We start from the raw sequence: 19,118 nt of genomic DNA on the forward strand, positions 1-19,118 counted from the left end.
AGTGATCAGTGCAAAGAAATAGAGAAAAACAATAGAATGGAATAGACTAGAGATCTCTTCAAGAAAATTAGAGATACCAAGGGAACATTTCATGCAAAGATGGGCTCAATAAAGGACAGAAATGGTATGGACCTAACAGAAGCAGAAGATATTAAGAAGAGGTGGCAAGAATACACAGAAAAACTATACCAAAAAGATCTTCATGACCCAGATAATTGCAATGGTGTGATCACTCACCTAGAGCCAGACATCCTGGAATGTGAAGTCAAGTGGGCCTTAGGAAACATCACTACAAACAAAGCTCGTGGAGGTGATGGAATTCCAGTTGAGCTATTTCAAATCCTAAAAGATGATGCTGTGAAAGTGCTGCACTCAATGTGCCAGCAAATTTGGACCACTCAGCAGTGGCCACAGGACTGGAAAAGGTCAGTTTTCACTCCAATCACTAAGAAAGGCAATGCCAGAGAATGCTCAAACTACCATACAGTTGCACTCATCTCACACGCTAGCAAAGTGATGCTCAAAATTCTCCAAGCTAGGCTTCAACACTATGTAAACCGTGAACTTCCAGATGTTCAAGCTGGTTTTAGAAAAGGCAGAGGAACCAGAGATCAAATTGCCAACATCTGTTGGATCATCAAAAAAGCAAGAGAGTTCCAGAAAAACATCTATTTCTGCTTTATTGACTATGCCAAAGCCTTTGACTGTGTTCAGTTCAGTTCAAGTCACTCAGTCGTGTCCTGCTGTTTGCGACCCCGTGAACCGCAGCTCGCCAAGGCCTCCCTGTCCATCACCAACTCCCGGAGTTTTTCTTGCATTGTGCTATGCGTTCAAGTCTAAAAACACTTTACCTACCCTGGGTCTTAAAGGTTTTCTTAAATGTTTTTCTCTGAAAGTTTTATAATACTTTGTTTTACATTGAATCATGCAGTCTGTTTTGAGATAATTTTTATGTAAGTGTTGGTCACTCATTTGTGTCTGACTCTTTGTGACACCAGGGACTATAACCCACCGGCCTCCTCTGTCCATGGACTTCTCCAGGCAAGAATACTGGAGTGGGTTGCCATTTCCTTATCCAGGGTTTCTTGCCAACCCAGAGGTTAAACCTGGGTCTCCTGTGTTGCCCGCGATTCTTCACCATCTGAGCCACAGAGGAAGCCCACTTTTATGTAAGGTGTAAGGCATACTGAGTCTCATTGTTTTTTCTGCCTGCGAATGTCCTTTGCTCCAGCATCATTTGTGGAAAAGGCTGACTTTCCTCCACTGAATTGCTTTCTGCACCACTGTCAAAAATCAGTTGGGTATTTGTGTGGGTCTATTTCTGGGTTCTCTATCTGTTCCATTAATCTGTGAGTCTGTTTTTCTATCAGTATCACACTGTCTTAATTACTTTGCTATATACTAACTCCTGAAATTGACTAGGCTGATTCCTCACACTTTATTCTTCTTATTTAAAATTGTTCTATTCCCATTCCTTTGCCTTTCCATATAAATTTTAGAATAGTCTTGTGGATATTTACAACTCTTGTTGGCATTTAGATATGTTAAACCGATATCCATTTGGAGAGAATGGAAATCTTTAGTATGTTGAAGTCTTCTGATTTACATGTGTCTCCATTTATTTATATCTTCTCTAATCTCTTTAGTCAGCCTTTTTGCTTTTGTTTTGGCATACAAGTTCTGTATGTTTTATTATACCTATGTGCTCAGTTACTCAATCATGTCTGACTCTTTGTGACCCCATGGACTGCAGCCTGCCAGGCTCCTCTGTCCATGGAATTTTCCAGGCAAGAACACTGGAGCAGGTTGCCATTTCCTACTCCAGGGGATCTTCCCAACTCAGGGATCCAACCTGAGTCTCCTACATCTCCTGCATTGGCAGATGGATTCTTTACCACTGAGCCACCTGGGAAGCTTATTATACCTGTACTTAACTATTGTTTTGAGTGATTATAAATGGTATTGTATAACATTGGTCTTCATTTCTAGCGTAAGAAATACGATGAGTTTTGTATGTTTATCTTATGTGACCTTGCTGAACTCACTAACTCTAGAAGTTTGAATGTAGATTCCTTGGGATATTCTATGTATCCCATTATGTCATTTGCAGATAGGGATATTTTTATTTTCTTCTACCAAATCTGCATGCCTTTTATTCCTTTTCTTTTTCTTTTTGCTCTCTTTCTCTCTCCGTTTTTTGCCTATTGCAAAGGCAGCATATTGAGTAAGAGTAGTGAAAGCTGATATTTTCCCCTGTTCTTGGTGTTAGGGGGAAAGCTTTCAGTCTTTGACCATTAAATATGATGTTAGCTCTAGGTTTTTTATAGAGGCTATTTATCAAGTTGAAGAAAATTTCCTCTATTCCTATTTCTTTCTGAGTTTTTATCATGAAAAAATGTTGAATATTGTCAAATTTTGTTTTTATTACATTGATTTATTTTTCAGTATTGAATTTGCTTTCCAGCCTTGGAATTTACCCACTTGGTCATTCTTTTTATATATTGCTGAGTTCTATTTATTACTGTTTGTTAAGGATTTTTGCAGCTATATCTATGAGTGATATTAGTCTCTAGTTGTCTTTTTTGGTATTGTCTTTGTCTGGGTTTAGAATCAGGATAATACTAGCTTCACAGAATGAATTGAGAAGTATTCCCCTTACTTTTGCTTCCTGGAAGAATTGTTATTAATTCTTGGTTAAATTTTGATATCATTAAAACCATCTGGGCCTAGAGATTTCTTTTAGAAGTTTTAAAATTATGAATTCAATTTTCTCATAGTTTATAGGGATATGAATTGTGGTAGTTTGTGTTTTTCAAGGACCATTTCATCTAAGTAGTAAAATTTTTATTGTAGAGTTGTTTGTGGCATTCCCTATTATATTTTGGGTGTCTACAGTTTATACTTGTGTTTCTTGCTTCATTTCTGATATTGGTAATTTGTGGCTTTTCTGTGTTTTTTTTTTAAGTCTTGAAAAATCACTCATTTTTATTTATTTTTAAATCACTGATTTTCTCTATTGTTTTCCTATTGTCAGTTAATTTTTTAAAATCACCGATTTTCTCTGCTGCTGCTGCTACTGCTGCTAAGTCGCTTCAGTCATGTCTGACTCTGTGCGACCCCATTGTCAGCAGCCCACCAGGCTCCCCCGTCCCTGGGATTCTCCAGGCAAGAACACTGGAGTGGGTTGCCATTTCCTTCTCCAATGCATGAAAGTGAAAAGTGAAAGTGAAGTCACTCAGTCGTGTCCGACTCTTAGCGACCCCACGGACTGCAGCCTACCAGGCTTCTCCATCCATGGGATTTTCCAGGCAGGGGTACTGGAGTGGCGTGCCATTGCCTTCTCCAACTGTTTTCCTATTGTCAGTTTCATTGATTTCTACTAGTTTATTTATTTTAAAAAATCATTGGTTTTCTTTATTGTTTTCCTATTGTCAGTTTCATTGATATCTACTCGCTATTTCCTTCCTTGCTGATTTAGTTTTATTTTGCTCTTTTATAAGTTCTTGAGGTGAGAATGGACATTATTGATCTGAGACTTTTTCTTTTTTCTTATCCATATATTTAAGTGCTATAAATTTCCCTTTCAGTACTGCTTTAGCAGCATCATATGAACTTTTGTATGTTATGTTCTCATTTTCACTGAGTTCAAAATATTTTAAAATTTCCCTTGAGACTTCTTCTCCTTTAGATCATAGATTATTTAGAATTGTATTGTTTCCAAGTGTTGAATATTTAGTTTCCAAGTATTTGGATATTTTCCTCTTATCTTTATGTTATTGATTTCTAGTTTGATTCCATTATAATCAGAGAATATACCTTGTGTGATTTAAATTCTGTTAAATTTGTCAAGGTCTGTTTTATGGACTAGTATATAGTCTATCTTGGATAATGTTCCATGTGCACTTGAAAAGAATGTGTGTTCTGCAAATTCTTGTTGGGTGGAGCATTGTATAAACGTTGATTAAGTTCTGTTGGCTGCTATTGTCATTGAGTTTTTCTGTATCCTTGCTTACTTTCTGTCTAGTTGTTCTATGAGAGGTTGAGAAAGAAGTGTGTAGTTTGTCTGTTTCATCTTCAGTCAGTTTTTGCTTCACATGTGCTTGGAACTTTTTTGTTTGCTGCGTATGTGTTAGGATTTCTATATCTTCTTGGAGAATTTACCTTTTTATCATTATGTGGTGTGCCTTTCTGTGTCTGTTGTTTAGATTGGGTAATTTCTATTGTTTTGTCTTTAAATTCACTGATTCTTTCCTCTGTTCCCTCCATTCTGCTGTTGATGCCATCCATTGAATTTTAAAAATTAGTTGTCATAGTTTTTGGTGTTAAAATTTCTATTTGGTTTATGTATTCTCTTTTGGTTGAGACTTTCTGTTTCTTTGCTATTTCTTTTCTATTTATTTGCTCTTTCTGAGACTTTCTGTTTTTTCATTTGTTTCAAGTGTGTCTGTAGTTGCCCATTCAAGCATTTTTTATGATGGATGTTTGAAAATCTTTGTCAGATATTTCTGACATCTTTGTCATCTTGATTCTTGGCATCAATTGATTTTCTGTTTTTCAGTCAGTTTGGTATTTTCTTGATTCTTGGTATAGTGACTGACTTTTTGTTGAAATGGCCATTTTGAATATTATATTGTGAGACTCTGGATCTTATTTAAGCCTTTGGTTTTAGGTGGCTACTTTTGACACAGATACAGCAGAGGAAGGAGGAGGCATCCCTTCATTTCTACCAGGTTGGGGTAGAAGACCGAGTTTCCAACTCAGCCTCCACTGACCCTTGATAGGGCTCCTTGTTAGTGATGGGTGAGCATAAGTAAGAGCTCCCTGCTAAGCTCACATTGATCCCTCTCTGCATCGCAGTGGTGGTGGGCCTCATTGCTGCTAGGGGAAGGTGAAAGGAAGTCTGTGCTCCCTGCTGGGCCGTCTTTGGTAATACTCAAGTAGGAACGAAGTGGAGGCTGAATGCTTCACTACAGCTTCAAGAAGGGGGAAATCTAGGCTTCCTAGTAGCCTTTGCTGGCCTAGATGGGAGTGGGCCCACAGCTTTTCTATTGTGTTTTGACAGGGAGAGTGATTATTATCTAAAGTTTTCTTCTTTTGAGGCCCCCTTCCCAGTTTTTCTGCTTGAGAGACTGGGCTTTTGTTGGGACTCTTTTTTGTCTACACCCACTGATATTTCCACGTTGCTGCCTTCTTTAGCTCCAAGTCTAGGAATATATGAGGCAGAAAATAAAGCCAGAGAATTCACCACTGTGTTATTCCTAGCCAGTTTGCTTTCCTTTCTCCACCATTCAGAATAGCTTAATGTTTGTTTAATGTAATGTTTTTTGTTTTTTTAATGTCTAGAACTTTTCGAGGTACTTAGAGCAAGGAATCAGGCTTTCCAGGTGGCTCAGTGGTAAAGAATCCACCTCCCAATTCAGGAGACGCAGGGAACGCAGGTTGGGTCCCTGGGTCAGGATGATCCTCTGGAGCAGGAAATGGCAACCTGCTCCAGTATTCTTGCCTGGAGAATTCCATGGACAGAGGAACCTGGTGGGCTACAGTCGATAGGGTTGCAAAGAGTTGGAAACGACTGAGTGACCGACTGTGCTGAGCAGAGTGAGGAATAGGGAAAAGTATGTCTACTCCATATTTCTGAAAGCAGAAGTCTCATTCAGTTTGCCTTTACTTGTTTTATTCTAACAGGCCAATCTCTTTTCCTACCCAAGGTCTTGGGTCCAAGTATCCTTAATCAAACTTGTGTAAATTGCTTTCCTTGGGGAAGGAAAGTTAAAATCCCAATCTTGAAAGAGCTCTGTGCATTGGTGGAATGGGTAGAAACAGTTTTCATACCCAAACTACACACTGGACCCTCTGTGAATTTATAGCTTTCTTTTACTCATCTTTAAGGCTTGGGGCCAACTAGAGGGGGACCAGAGATATTCAGATTACTTCACATTCATTAAGGGATCTTTTGAGCTTCCCTGGTAGCTCAGCTGGTAAAGAGTCCACCTGCAATGGGTTGGGATTCCTGGGTCAGGAAGATCCCCTGGAGAAGGGATAGGCTATGCACTCCAGTATTCCTGGGCTTCCCTGGTGGCTCAGATGGTAAAGAATCTGCCTACAATGTGGAAGACCTGGTTTCGATCCCTGGGTTGGGAAGATCACCTGGAGGAGGACATGGCAATCCACTCTAGTCTTCTTGTCTGGAGAATCCCCATTGACAGAGGAGCCTGGCGGGCTCCTCGGGGTCGCAAAGAGTCAGACACGACTGAGTGACTAAGCATAGCACAGCACAAGGGATATTTAAACTCTAGAGGTACAAAGAAGTTCCCATGACACAAGAGGAAGTTTCACCTAGAGGTTTCTAGGAACTTGCAAGTGCCACAGAGGAGCAGCTGGGGGACGTGTATGGCGGTCCCTTCCAACTTGGCCTGGCTTCTAAAACCAGAGCTTCTTGCCTTTGATTACTGAAGGTGACAACCATGCTCAATACTTTCTTGGAGCCAGGCCTCTCTATACTTCATCGTTTACTAAGTCTGCTTCCTTAAAAGCCTGTTATTTAGGGAAATATGATCTTGCTGTGGAGCAGCATGTGTTTTTAATCCAGCTAGATCTCATTTGGGATCCTGGTCCCATTTTTTGCTAGCTGTATGACCTTGAAGCTCAATCATTCACTTAAAAATCATCCTGTACTGCCTACTGTGGACCAGTCACTGTGCTGTTTTGGGAATAAAGTAATGAGTACCCCCTTCTCCCTTTTCTTTACTTACCAGCCAATAGCAAGTCCAGTTGGTTTTACTTCAACAATATATCCAAAATTGAACTACTTTTCTCCATCATCCCATCTTTTCCCCAGCCTATAATAGTAAGTTCTCTGATTCTGTTCTTCCCTCTAATACTCTGCCTCAATTCATTCTTTCAGAAACATGCATCGGATTATTATCCTCTTACTCAGGACCCTCCAGTTACACTGAGACATACTGAGAATAAAACCCAACACCTCCCCATGGCTCACTAGGGCCTGCATGGTCTGGTTTCTGCTTCCCCGTGGAGTTGTCTAGAATCTCTTACCCTCTCATTTAGTATGCGTTAGTCATACCAGACTTTCTTCCTTTCCTTAAAATATCTCACTTGTCCTACCCTGAGGCCATTACACCAGTTATCTTCTCTATCTTGGATACTTTTTCATCCAAAGTTTGAATGACTTGTTGTCTTGCTCTCATTCACGTTTTAGTCCAAACACTCTCTTTCCCCTACTCCTCAAGTCAAATTCTATCAAAACACTGTGTGTCCCCCAGCCGCTTATTTTTTGAAATTAAAGTTTCATTGTACATAGTTTTATTAGAATACGGTCACAATCATTTGATTAAATTTTGTCAATGGTGAAATTAAATGATACTTTAAATTTATTTATTTTTTAAAAGTACTCAGATTTATTTTCTAGGTACTTTTATGTATGTTGTCTAATTTATGCCTGACAGCAACCCGTAATGAAGTTATTGTTGTTATCATCATTGTTTTAAAACACTTATTCTTTATTAGCCACTATTTTCAGCTCTGTGGGTGTTCCTATTGGCTCAGTGGTAAAGAATCTGCCTGCGATGCAGGAGATGAGCATTCGATCTCTGGGTCAGGAATATCCCCTGGAGAAGGAAATGGCAACCCACTCCAGTGTTCTTGCCTGGAGAATCCAATGGACAGAGGAGCCTGGTGGGCTACAGACCATGGGGTTGCAAAAGAGTCGGACACAACTTAGCAATTAAACAAAAATAACGACAGCAATTTTAAGCTCTATGCATATATTAACATATTTAATCATGACAACAACCCTATGAGGTAGGTACTATTGTCTGCATTTTCTTTTTTTTTAATAAATTTTTACTGGTGTATAGTTGATTTACAATGTTGTGTTAATTTCTTCTGTACAGCAAAGTGATTCAGTTATATGTAAACATATACCTGCTCTTCTTATAATTTGATATTATCTTGATTTGTCTACTAGACTAACCTCTCCAAAAACAAGAATCATGCTGTTTCCTTCATTGCTATTTGCCCAGTGTCTAGAACAATTCTGGGCACAGAGTAATCAATATTTGTTGAGTAAAGTTGCTTAATTCTCTTGTGCCCCAGGCTCTCTCTTGTGACATGGAATAATAACTAGCTAATCAAACAAGGTTGTATTTAGAATTGTGAGGTGATCAATGTATGTGAAGTACTTAGTATATTTATTGTTTCATTATGACCGTTTATATTACAGTATCACTCTATTCTCCCATAGTCCTCCAGTTCCTGTTTTTGTACCTCCTGATCCATCTGGAATGTCACGACTGTCCATGACAGAGGCTGACTGGTTTGATGCTAGCGATGAAATCCTCACTTAGTTCTCTCTTGGCTGTATTTTTCCTCACAGGTTCTGCAGCTGGGCTCAGACATCCTTCCCCAGTACAAGCAAGAGGCACCAAAGACCCCCCCGCACATCATCTTACATTACTGTGTTTTTAAGACCACGTGGGATTGGATCATCTTGATCTTAACCTTCTACACAGCCATCCTGGTTCCTTACAATGTCTCCTTTAAAACCAGGCAGAACAACGTGGCCTGGCTGGTTGTGGATAGCATCGTGGATGTCATTTTTCTGGTGGACATTGTGCTGAATTTTCACACCACTTTTGTCGGACCCGCTGGGGAGGTGATTTCTGACCCCAAACTCATTCGCATGAACTACCTGAAGACGTGGTTTGTGATTGACCTTCTGTCCTGCTTGCCCTATGACGTCATCAACGCTTTTGAGAACGTGGATGAGGTTAGTGCCTTTATGGGTGATCCAGGGAAGATTGGTTTTGCTGATCAGATTCCACCACCCCTGGAGGGGAGAGAGAGTCAGGTACATCCCTCAAATCTCAGACCTTGTTGTCATGTGTTTAAGTTAATTGTGGATGCTCAAAAGAGGAGTACTTGAATGGGTGGGAATTGGTACGACTGGTGTCTGAAACAGAGGGAGCATGATGCTTGGTCAGTATCCTTGCCTGCTGCTCTTGTCCTTTGGAGGTGTGGAGATCCTGCATGTCAGTGGATGGATGTGGAGGAGACCAGAGGCTTCTTACTCCCTGTGGAGTGCAAGCTGCTGGCTTGGGAGGTGGGGCTGCAGAAGCAGGCATGCATTGCCACTGCATTGGTGAAATCTTACACTTGGTATGCATTTGCTGAATGCCTATCTACTGATTATTCTCATTATGGGGACTTTTCTGTTTTCTGCTGATGACCTTTGGCTGTTTCAAAACTAATTAACTCTTGAAAACAGAGATGCTACTCTCCCCTAAGATTGCTTGCCTGTATTTTTCCTTTTTCTCTGGTAAATGTTGGGAAACAATGAGTTGTTTCTTTGCTAAAATGAATTTTGCAGGTGACCAGTGGCATTTAATTGTCCATGCTGTCCCTTGCCTAAATTTGCTGAGGTAGTCAGGCTGTGGTTAAGTCTGACTCTTGTGGTTAAGTCAGGCAAGAGGGGAGTGTTACTGGACTACACTGCTTTGGGTTGTTATGGGAGAAATTAAAAGAAGATAAATGCTCTGAAACAGGCTAAAATCAGGACATGCTTAAAGAGTCAGTGAATGTGTGCTGGGACGTGTTGCAGCAGGAAGGGGCCACTCGGCTGGTTAAAGTGATTTTCTCCTTTGAAAAAGCAAGGGTGTCATATCACGACAAAGGAAAATGTCAGATTCTTATCTAGCTTGAGTGTTCTGTGAGAATTGATATTTTTTTCCCTACCCTCCCTTCAGTTCACACTTCAGGTGGCAGTACTGCTGGTAAGTCTTCAGCTTCAGATAGCAGTGGCCCTCACTGCCTCAGACTGTGGAGGGTCCCAGGGGTCTCAGGATGGCTGTGCTGCTGTCTGGATGGGTCATCCGGAAGTCATCAGGAGGCTGAGTTGAGGCAAGATACGCTCTCAGGGCTAACGGGCTAGTAGGACTGGAGATAGTGAGAAGGGACAGCCAGCTCCCTGCCAGGATAACAGGGCCTGCCAGTGACTCCACGTCTTGCTGGTGGCATAATGATGCCTCTCACTTTCACATCAGTACCAGCAGTGGGTGAGGACTCCAGCCCCTTCCTCCCTGAGAATCCAGCTTCCTACTGTTTGCTCTCCAGTGAAGGGGAGCTAGTGTTCAGATGCTCCAGACTCAGAGCAGTCCCTGTTTTCATCTGTGTGGTGTTTTAATAGACTGTAAAATCCTGAGAAATAATGCTCCGAGTGGCTTGTGTGGATTTTGTAGGGGGATTAAATGAGTTGAGACTGATCATTTAGAAGAGTAAAATCATCCCTAACGTGAATGTTGGGATTCTTAAATGTGAGTTTTAGTACATGTTGGGAGTGCTATTTTTCTCTGTGAGCACATCTCTAGCAAATTTTATGTTAGTTAGCGAGGAAAATATGATCATTTTGGCTTAGATAATTTAACTGATTATTTCAACCTAAAAGAGCTTCTTATGCACATATGGGAAATGAGTTTTAACTTTAAAAATACTGGTTGAGTTTTAAAAATAAACCATTTGCTATTTACAGCAATGGCTTTGAAATTTTGCAGATAAATAGAACAGTTCTTTGGCTTCTATAGTTTCTTACTAAACATTGGCAGAGCTTTAAACACATAGGTAAATGTGTCAAGATTACCTTGTAGGTTAGCAGAGCATAACTGTGCTCCCATGCACTGTGTATGTTGGGTTAGAATTCCTTTGCCATTAATCGTGAGTACCCTTGACATGGTTTCTGGTGTCCAGATTCATGAAGTCGATTGTAGATAGGGAAATTATAATTTCTCTGTGATGAGTCCCTCAGTCATGTCCAACTCTTTGCAGCCACATGGACTGTAGCCCTCCAGGCTTCTCTGTTCATGGGATCTTTCAGGCAAGAATACTGGAGTTGGTTGCCATTTCCTACTCCAGGGGATCTTCCTGACCCAGGGATCCAAGCCACATCTCTTGGGGCTCCTGCATTGGCAGGTGAATTCTTTACCACTGAGCCATCTGGGAAGCCATAATTTCTCTATAGCTTTCTATTAATAGTTGGCAAAGGGTTTAGCATGAAAGCTCTTACAACTGTTTCTTGATCATGAATGATAATATGAACATTAAGAGGTTATAGTTATGATTTGCTTCTGTAAAGACTTGACTTTATATTTGATAACTCCTTTCAGAGCTTTGGCTCGAACCTGAAATAAAGCCTTTCCATAATAGTTGTGGTAGAGTTGGGGAAACACTGAAGATTCATATACTGAAGATTTGGCTGCTGTTCCTCTTAGTCTCACCTGTAAGGACAGCTGGGAACCTTGTGCATGTCATTTAGCCTTTCTGGATCCCAGTTTTCCTAACTGCAGCTAGGGGATGATACCACCTCACCTGCCTGAAGGCATGGCATTTGGGCTGTGGATTTGAGTTCCCTGTCAGCTGCAAAATCTGGTGAGTTCAGAATCCCTGGTGTTAGTCTCACCTCCAGACTGACTATAAAAATGAGAGACTCAGCATCCTGACTTCCTATCTTTGGTGGAAGTTGGAGGAAGGTGGGGTGGGAAGGGGATATTTAGCAGGTTATGATAAGTAGACCTACTGGAGGTCAGAGCCCAGTAGAACTGTCATCTGGTTTAACCCTCTTAACTCACAAACAGAACAGAGAAGAATCAAAGGGGACTCGTTATAACTGTGACCATATAATGTGCCGCACCATCTTGAATGAGTCATGTTCCCTGGGTCTGTTCCATGACAATTTTGGTAAAATAGGGAGGAAACACAGAAGGATACTGTTGAGTCAGAACTGACCGAGAAGTTCCGGATGTGTGTGGTTCACCTTTGGCTTGGTTGTTGTGATGGGGAGGCTGGGTATTGGGTACCAAGGATGGGAAGCTGCAGTTTCCCTGAGGCAGGAGGGCTGGTTATGCGTTGGGCAGTTTAAGATGCTCACCAAGGGACAGCACTGTTTTCCAGGCATCAGGCCTTTGTGTCAAAAGGCACCATTAAATCAGCGGGCACGGAGGGCTGTTGGCACTTACAGCGGGTTGGAGAGGCCATGAAGGGCACCCCACCTGTTGAACCTGGGTTAGGTGGGGGAAATCCCTTCACTGGAAGAGTTCTGATTAATTCACCATAGTGTTGTCTTCTTCCCCAGGCTCTGCTGTGGGGTTGCTCATCTAAGACTAGAGAGTGGGGAGAAATAGGGAATTATGGACTCATTTCTCATAAACAGTAACAGAGCAGACCTCTCTCTGGTGTCCTCCTGGTTATGCCAGCGGAACTGTGCTGCAGTGGAGACTACCAGGAAGGCGGCGGATGGGCAGGGGGGCTTTCCACCTGTGTGTGTCGGGGTTAGGGCGTAGGCGTGGGGACTGGGGTGAAGGTGCTTAAAGTGAAAGGATTGGGCCTTCCCAAGCCTTGGGTCAAGAAATGAGGTTAAAAAGCCAGCAGTTGTGAATTCAGCCCTGTGGATGGAGCCCACCTCATGATTTAAGCCACACTGGCAATCCATTTTGCCCCAGCTTGGTTCACTTATGTAGATGGCCTGTGTTTGCGTCATTCTCCAGTCTGTTGGTAATCATCCATTTTGGAGGCCGTTTGGGAATATGTTTGCGCATTAGTTAAACTGGTGAGAGGACAGAAGGCCTGGAAACAGAATAAGTGGAAGCTTGGAATGGGTGTGCTGGAGCAAAAGCCCAGTGTGTTTCTTTCAAGCACTTCGTGCAGTGGACCCCAACCTTTTTGGCACCAGGGACTGGTTTCCTGGAAGACACTTTTTCTGTGGACCAGCCCTGGGGTGGGGGGCTGCTGGTTTGGGGATGATTCTCATAAGGAGTGAGCAACCTAGATCCCTCTCATGCCCAGTTCACAGTAGGGTTCACGCTTCTATGAGCATCTGACGCCACTGCTGATCTGACAGGAGCTGGGGCTCAGCGGGTCATGCGAGTGATGGGGAGCGGTTGTAAACACAGGTGAAGCTTCACTGGCTAGCTCGCCACTGTTCACCTCCTGCTATGTGGCCAGGTTCCTCACTGGCCCCTGACTGCTACCTGGTCCGTGGCCTGGGGGTTGGGGACCCTTGACTTAGTGGACTATGGCCCTGGTGTGTGTCATGGATTAAAGAGAGAATTATTATTCACAAAACATAAGGAATCCTAATTTTATTGCCAGTGGAGTGTGGAAGTGCAAACAGGGGACAGAGCCAATTGTGCCCCAACCCGGGTCACAATTCTGGTGCCCTGAGGCCTGGGGCCAAGAGCTTCCTTCTGTCCCCAGCTCTGCAGCCTCAGACTGCAGCACCACCAGCTAGGGCCGGCCACGGCTGACACTTGCCGAGAGCACATGGGAGACGTTCACCCAGAGCAGAGGAGGACCGAGGCATGCTGATGGAGAGATAACAGCGCTGATAGCAACTTCCCTTCATCTAGAGCATCTACCTTTCCAAAACACTTTCCAATAGATTGCCTTTTTTAATTATTGAAATATGGTTGACCTGCCATATTATGTTAGTTTCAGGTGTAGTCCATAGTAGTTTGACATTTGCAAACATTATAAAATGTTCACCACGCTAAATCTAGTAACCATCTGTCCTCATACAAAGTTTTTATAATATTATTGACCGTATTCTTTGTTGTGCAGAGGGCCTTTGTTTCAGCTCTGTGGTGGTAAAGAAACTGCACTTAACTGAGGGGAAGATGACTTGTCAGCTTCCAGCCGTGCAAACTTATAGAAGTCATTTCACCTCCTTGGACTTTACTTACCTCACCTGTAAGATGGGTCCATTTCAGCTTGACCCTTCTGTGGCTCTAGGGCAGGTATTATCCCTGCTTTGCAGATGAGGGGAAAGGGCCGGGTTGTCCAGAGAGTAAAACTGGACTCTGGTCTCATAACTCCTAGGTCAGTGCTTTTCCCTATAAGTCATGCTGCCTCTTCAGAGATCTGGGGGCAGAATGAGCCAAGCAGTGTGGGCTGTTCCTCAAGTCCTTCTGTGAATCTTTCCCAACTTGGCCCCTTCTGCCTGCCTCCCACCCCACCTCCGAGGGGAGAGAGGTTCGAGTGGTCAGCCTGGGTGACCCTAAACTCAGATCCCTAGTGCATATGCGTAGGGCTGGATGGTGAACATGGGGTCGGAAGTAACTCCAAAGGGCTGGTTGCCTGTCCTCCTCTCTCCTTGGTGGATGGGCCAAGGTTCTTCCAGGTTCACTGTTCCTAGCTTTTCTATGATTTCCTTATCACTGAAGCTGAAATCAAATTGGATCTATGTACGCTGATCATCCTGTTGATTTGTAGTTTTCAGGCCTTACGTGTGGTTTCTATTTAGGTGGATGGACACTGGTTTAATTCCCACATAGGTGACTCCTCTCTTTTCCAGCTGAAATCTCAGAGGAAGCTGTTGGCTAAATGTCATGAAATGACTGAGAGTTTTCTATCCCACACTTCCAGCAATACATGATATGAATGTACTATATAATTTGTTTATGTATTTCCCTGTGGTTTATCATAGCAGTTATTTTTTATTAATAGACTATTTTTCAGAGCAGTTTTAGGTTTATAGAAATAGAAAGACTACCTTCACCACCTGCAGATTCCCTGTTATTAACACCTTGCATGAGGGTAGTAGACTTGCTACGGCCAATGTTCTCAGTCACTCAGTCGTGTCTGACTCTTTGCAACCCTATGGATTGCAACCCACCAGGCTCCTCTTTCCATGGGATTCACCAGGCAAGAGTAGTGGAATAGGTTGCCACTTCTTACTCCAGGGGATCTTCCCAACTCAGGGATCAAATCTGCATTTCCTGTGTCTCCTGCATTGCAGGCAGATTCTTTACCTGCCATTGGGGAAGCCCCATTGTGGCCAATATGATGCATTATTATCAGCTGAAGTCCATAGTTTCCATTAGGGGTCACTTTTTGCAGTATACTTTTTCTGGGTTTTGACAAATGGATAATGACATGTGTCCACCATTGTGTATCATACAGAACAGTTTCACTGCCTTAAACATCCTCTGTGCTCCACCTATTCACCCCATCCACCCCTCTAACTCTTGGCAACTGCTTTTTACTGTCTCTATCATTTTACCTTTTCCAGAATGTCATAATGTTGGGACCATAAAATACGTAGCCTTTTCAGATGGGCTTCTTTCACTTAGAAATAAGCCCTTAAGTTTCCTCCATGTATTTTGGGGACTACCAGATAGCTTATTTCTTTTTATTTCTGAACAATATTCCATTGTATGGATGTACTATATTTATTTCACAACAGCAACAAAATAGCAATTAAAAAACTCCATTATTGATAGCATCGGTTATTTAGGCCTGATCAGCACAGGCCTGGTCCTGGCCTTTCCTCCTTCTCTGGATCCCTGGAACATGGAGAGTGTGGAAGAGCTGAAACACTGACATGCAGACCAGCCCATCTCAGCAGCCTATGGTGTCTCCTGGATAAAAACCGAAAATGTTTAACTCAAGCTGTTATGTCTAACAGGCTTCTCAGGTGGCTTAAGTGGTAAAGAATTTGCCTTCTCAAAGCAGGAGACACAGGAAATGTGGTTTTGCTGCCTGGGTCAGGTAGATCCCTGGAGGAGGAAATGGCAACTCAACTCCAGTATTCTTGCCTGAAAAATCCCATGGACAGAGGAGCCTGGCGGGCCGCAATCCGTGGGATTGCAAAAGAATTGCAAAAGACACAATTTAGTGACTAAACAGTAGCAACAACAAAATTGTGTCTATTGATACAACAGACAAAACCAAAATTGTATGATAGTACCCTCATATTTCATAAACTTTTCCTTGGCATTTCTCTTTTGTGTTTGTGCTGAGTACCCTCCACTTCTACCATCCATTTATTTTGAGAAAACCAGACACCTTGTAGTTTCATCTGAGTGTTTTGTTGGTGGCAGGAAGTGCTGTTGTGGGGCATGTTTCTCTTCTGATGATGGGGACTTGCCAGCAGTGGCCGGTGGCTGGGGTCTGACTTCAGTGACGATGTCAATTACTACTGTTGTCATGCTGTAGTTGTCATTTCTCCCCTCTCACCTGTGAGGGCAAGTCAGCATAGAACGTTTCCTCTTTTTTTTTTTGTTATTTATTTATTCAGCTTTACAATATTGTATTGGTTTTGCCATACATTGACATGAATTCACCATGGGTGTACATGTGTTCCCCACCCTACCCCCTCGCCCCACATCCCTCCCCATCCCATCCCTCTGGGTCATCCCGGTGCACCAGCCCCGAGCACCCTGTATCATGCATTGAACCTGGACTGGTGATTCGTTTCACATGTGATAATTTACATGTTTCAGTGCCATTCTCCCATATCATCCCACCCTCGCCCTCTCCCACAGAGTCCAAAACATCTGTGTCTCCTTTGCTGCCTCACATACAGGGTTATCGTTACCATCTTTCGAAATGCCATATATATGCATTGGTATACTGTATTGGTGTTTTTCTTTCTGGCTTACTTTACTCTGTATAATAGGCTCCAGTTTCATCCACCTCATTAGGACTGGTTCAAATGAATTCTTTTTAATGGCTGAGTAATATTCCATGGTGTATATGTACCACAGCTTCCTTATCCATTCACCTGCTGATGGGCATCTAGGTTGCTTCCATGTCCTGGCTATTATAAATAGTGCTGCGATGAACATTGGGGTGCACGTGTCTCTTTCAGATCTGGTTTCCTCGGTGTGTATGCCCAGAAGTGGGATTGCTGGGTCATATGGCAGTTCTATTTCCAGTTTTTTAAGGAATCTCCACACTGTTTTCCATAGCGGCTGTACTAGTTTGCACTCCCACCAGCAGTGTAAGAGGGTTCCCTTTTCTCCACACCCTCTCCAGCACTGATTGCTTGTAGACTTTTGGAGAGCGGCCATCAGTCTTCTTCCTGACTTGCGCTCACAGTATGTCAAGGATTGTGGAGGTTCCGTGGCTGTTGATCAAGCAGAGGCTTCAAACAGAAGATCAGGCTATAGGTGTTGTATCCCACACAGACAACTGAATCATCCTCACCCCTTGGACATGCATGGGGGACCAGGGCAGTGGCTAGGGGGAGCATTTTAAAGGGAACAAGTTAATCCTGCTAACCCTACGAAACTGTGATTCCAGAGCTTTAAAAAGCATAAAAACTTAGTGATGCTCTGAGAGCATTGCACACTGGAGCAAAACAGACTCAATAGATGTGCCTGACTCAGTCTCTGCTCTCACACTGTCCTTTCCGCGCGACCCCCCCCCCCCCCCGCCCCAGTCTCTCTTTTGGCCAACCCCAGTTCTACTTTTAATTCTCTGCCAACATTTCTTCGAATCTTGTTTAGGGTCCTGTCCTGTGCTTAGTCACTCAGTCGTGTCTGACTCTTCGTGACCCCATGGACTGTACCCCATGAGTCCGCCAGGCTCTTCCATCTGTGGAGATTTTCCAGGCAAGAATATGGGAGTGGGTTGCCATGCCCTCCTCTAGGAGATCTTCCCAACCCAGGGATCGAACCTGGGTCTGCTGCACTACAGGCGAATTCTGTACTGTCTGGGCCGCCAGGGAAGCCCAGTAAAGCTTGTTTGAACACAAGCACTGTGATACCACAGCAGTCGATCTGATAACCCAGGAATACTGAGTGGGTAGCCTATCCCTTCTCCAGGGGATCTTCCCAACCCAGGAATTGAACCAGGGTCTCCTGCATTGCAGGCAGATTCTTTATCCAGCTGAGCTATCAGGGAAGCCCCTGTTTAGGGTGATCTTTCTTTAAAGAAAACTTACTGACTGAGGTGGTAGGGGATAGGGATACAACTCTTCCGTTTGCCCCCAGTCTAGTGGGACCACAGATGATAAACACCAGCAGAGGATGTGAGTGGGGTCAGCTCAGGGTGTTATTTCTTGCTGTTGAGGAGCATGTAGCCTGTTGAGAGAAGCTGGAAGGCTTCCTGGAGGAGATGACCGGGGTTAGTCGGGTGAGGAGTAAGGAGGAGGGTCTTGTAAGAGGAGCAATCAGGAGCAGAGGGGTGAGCTGTCAGGGACTAGCAAGGCGTTTATTACGTCCAAAGCAGAGAGTCAGCCCTGGGGGAGGGAGGAAGGTTGAGAGCAGGAGCAAGAGTGATACAGGGTCTTGCCAAGGAGTTTCCATGTTGCCACACAGACAAAACGAAACCACCCCGGGTTTTCATTAGGTGTGTGACATGATCTGATTTTGATTTTTGAAAGTGTTCTCAGACAGCAGTGGTGAGAACGAGAGGGAAAGGGTCTCCACTCCCACTCCTCCTGTTCTAGTGAACTGGCTGCCGTCAAGCTGTTACCTCCACCATGGCACTGAGCTGTGGTCATAAATCAAGTAACTGTCCATGTTCGAGTTTATTTTTAGACTCTGTGATGTTTCACTGGCTTATTTGTCTATTCTTACAGCAATACTACACTGTGTTAATTGTCATAGCATAATAGTAATTATTCATCAGTTACTGTCTTTGTTCTTTTTCTTCAACACTGCCCTGTCGATTCTTGTTTCTTTGGACATGCACTAAAATTTGAGAGTTAACTTGTTAATTTCCACATACCCCCCCCCCAAAAAAAAACACCCAAAACCAAAATCTTGTAGGGATTTTGAATGGGATTGTACTGAATCCAAAAACCAATTTGGAGAGAGTGAAAATCTTAATATTGTGTTTTCTAATTTATGACCATCAACCAACCATATCTTTGGGTCTTCTTTAAATTTCTTTTAGCAATATCTAGTGGTTTTCAGCGTCAACGTCTTACACATTTCTTAAATTGCTGTTGTTAAACTTATTCCTACATATCTGATGTTTTTGGTTTATGTGTTGTCAGTGGGATTTAAATTTTTTGTTTTTAATTGTTTATTGCTGGTATAAACTATTTTATTCACTGACTTTGATGCTTGCCCTGGTAACACGTATACTAAAATTGTTTACTAATTTTGAAGCAAAGTTGCCAAATTGCTTATTAATTAGAATATTTTGTAGGTTCTTCTGTATTTTTACATACACAGTGATGTCTTTGTGAATTTGTTTTATTTCCAAAATCTATGCCTTTTATTTCTTTTTCTTGAATTATACTGGATAGGATCTCTAATGAAATGAATGAAAATGGAGATAATAGACAGTTTTGTCTTATTGTTATCCATAGGGGAATATGT

General features: G+C 42.8%; 1 protein-coding gene across 2 annotated transcripts in view; it reads left to right on the forward strand.

The window, feature by feature from the left end:
- Nucleotides 1-19,118, forward strand: part of KCNH1 (potassium voltage-gated channel subfamily H member 1) — a 406,833-nt gene that overhangs the window by 86,680 nt on the left and 301,035 nt on the right. The window contains exon 6 of one of the 2 annotated variants that reach the window (XM_043924426.1): nt 8,393-8,866. In XM_043924426.1, the coding sequence (XP_043780361.1) occupies nt 8,393-8,866 (474 nt within the window). The remainder of the gene's footprint in view (nt 1-8,392; nt 8,867-19,118) is intronic. The other variant, XM_043924427.1, reaches the window with a different exon arrangement.

Source organism: Cervus elaphus, chromosome 14 (genome assembly GCF_910594005.1).
Source record: "Cervus elaphus chromosome 14, mCerEla1.1, whole genome shotgun sequence".
Lineage (NCBI taxonomy): Eukaryota > Metazoa > Chordata > Mammalia > Artiodactyla > Cervidae > Cervus > Cervus elaphus.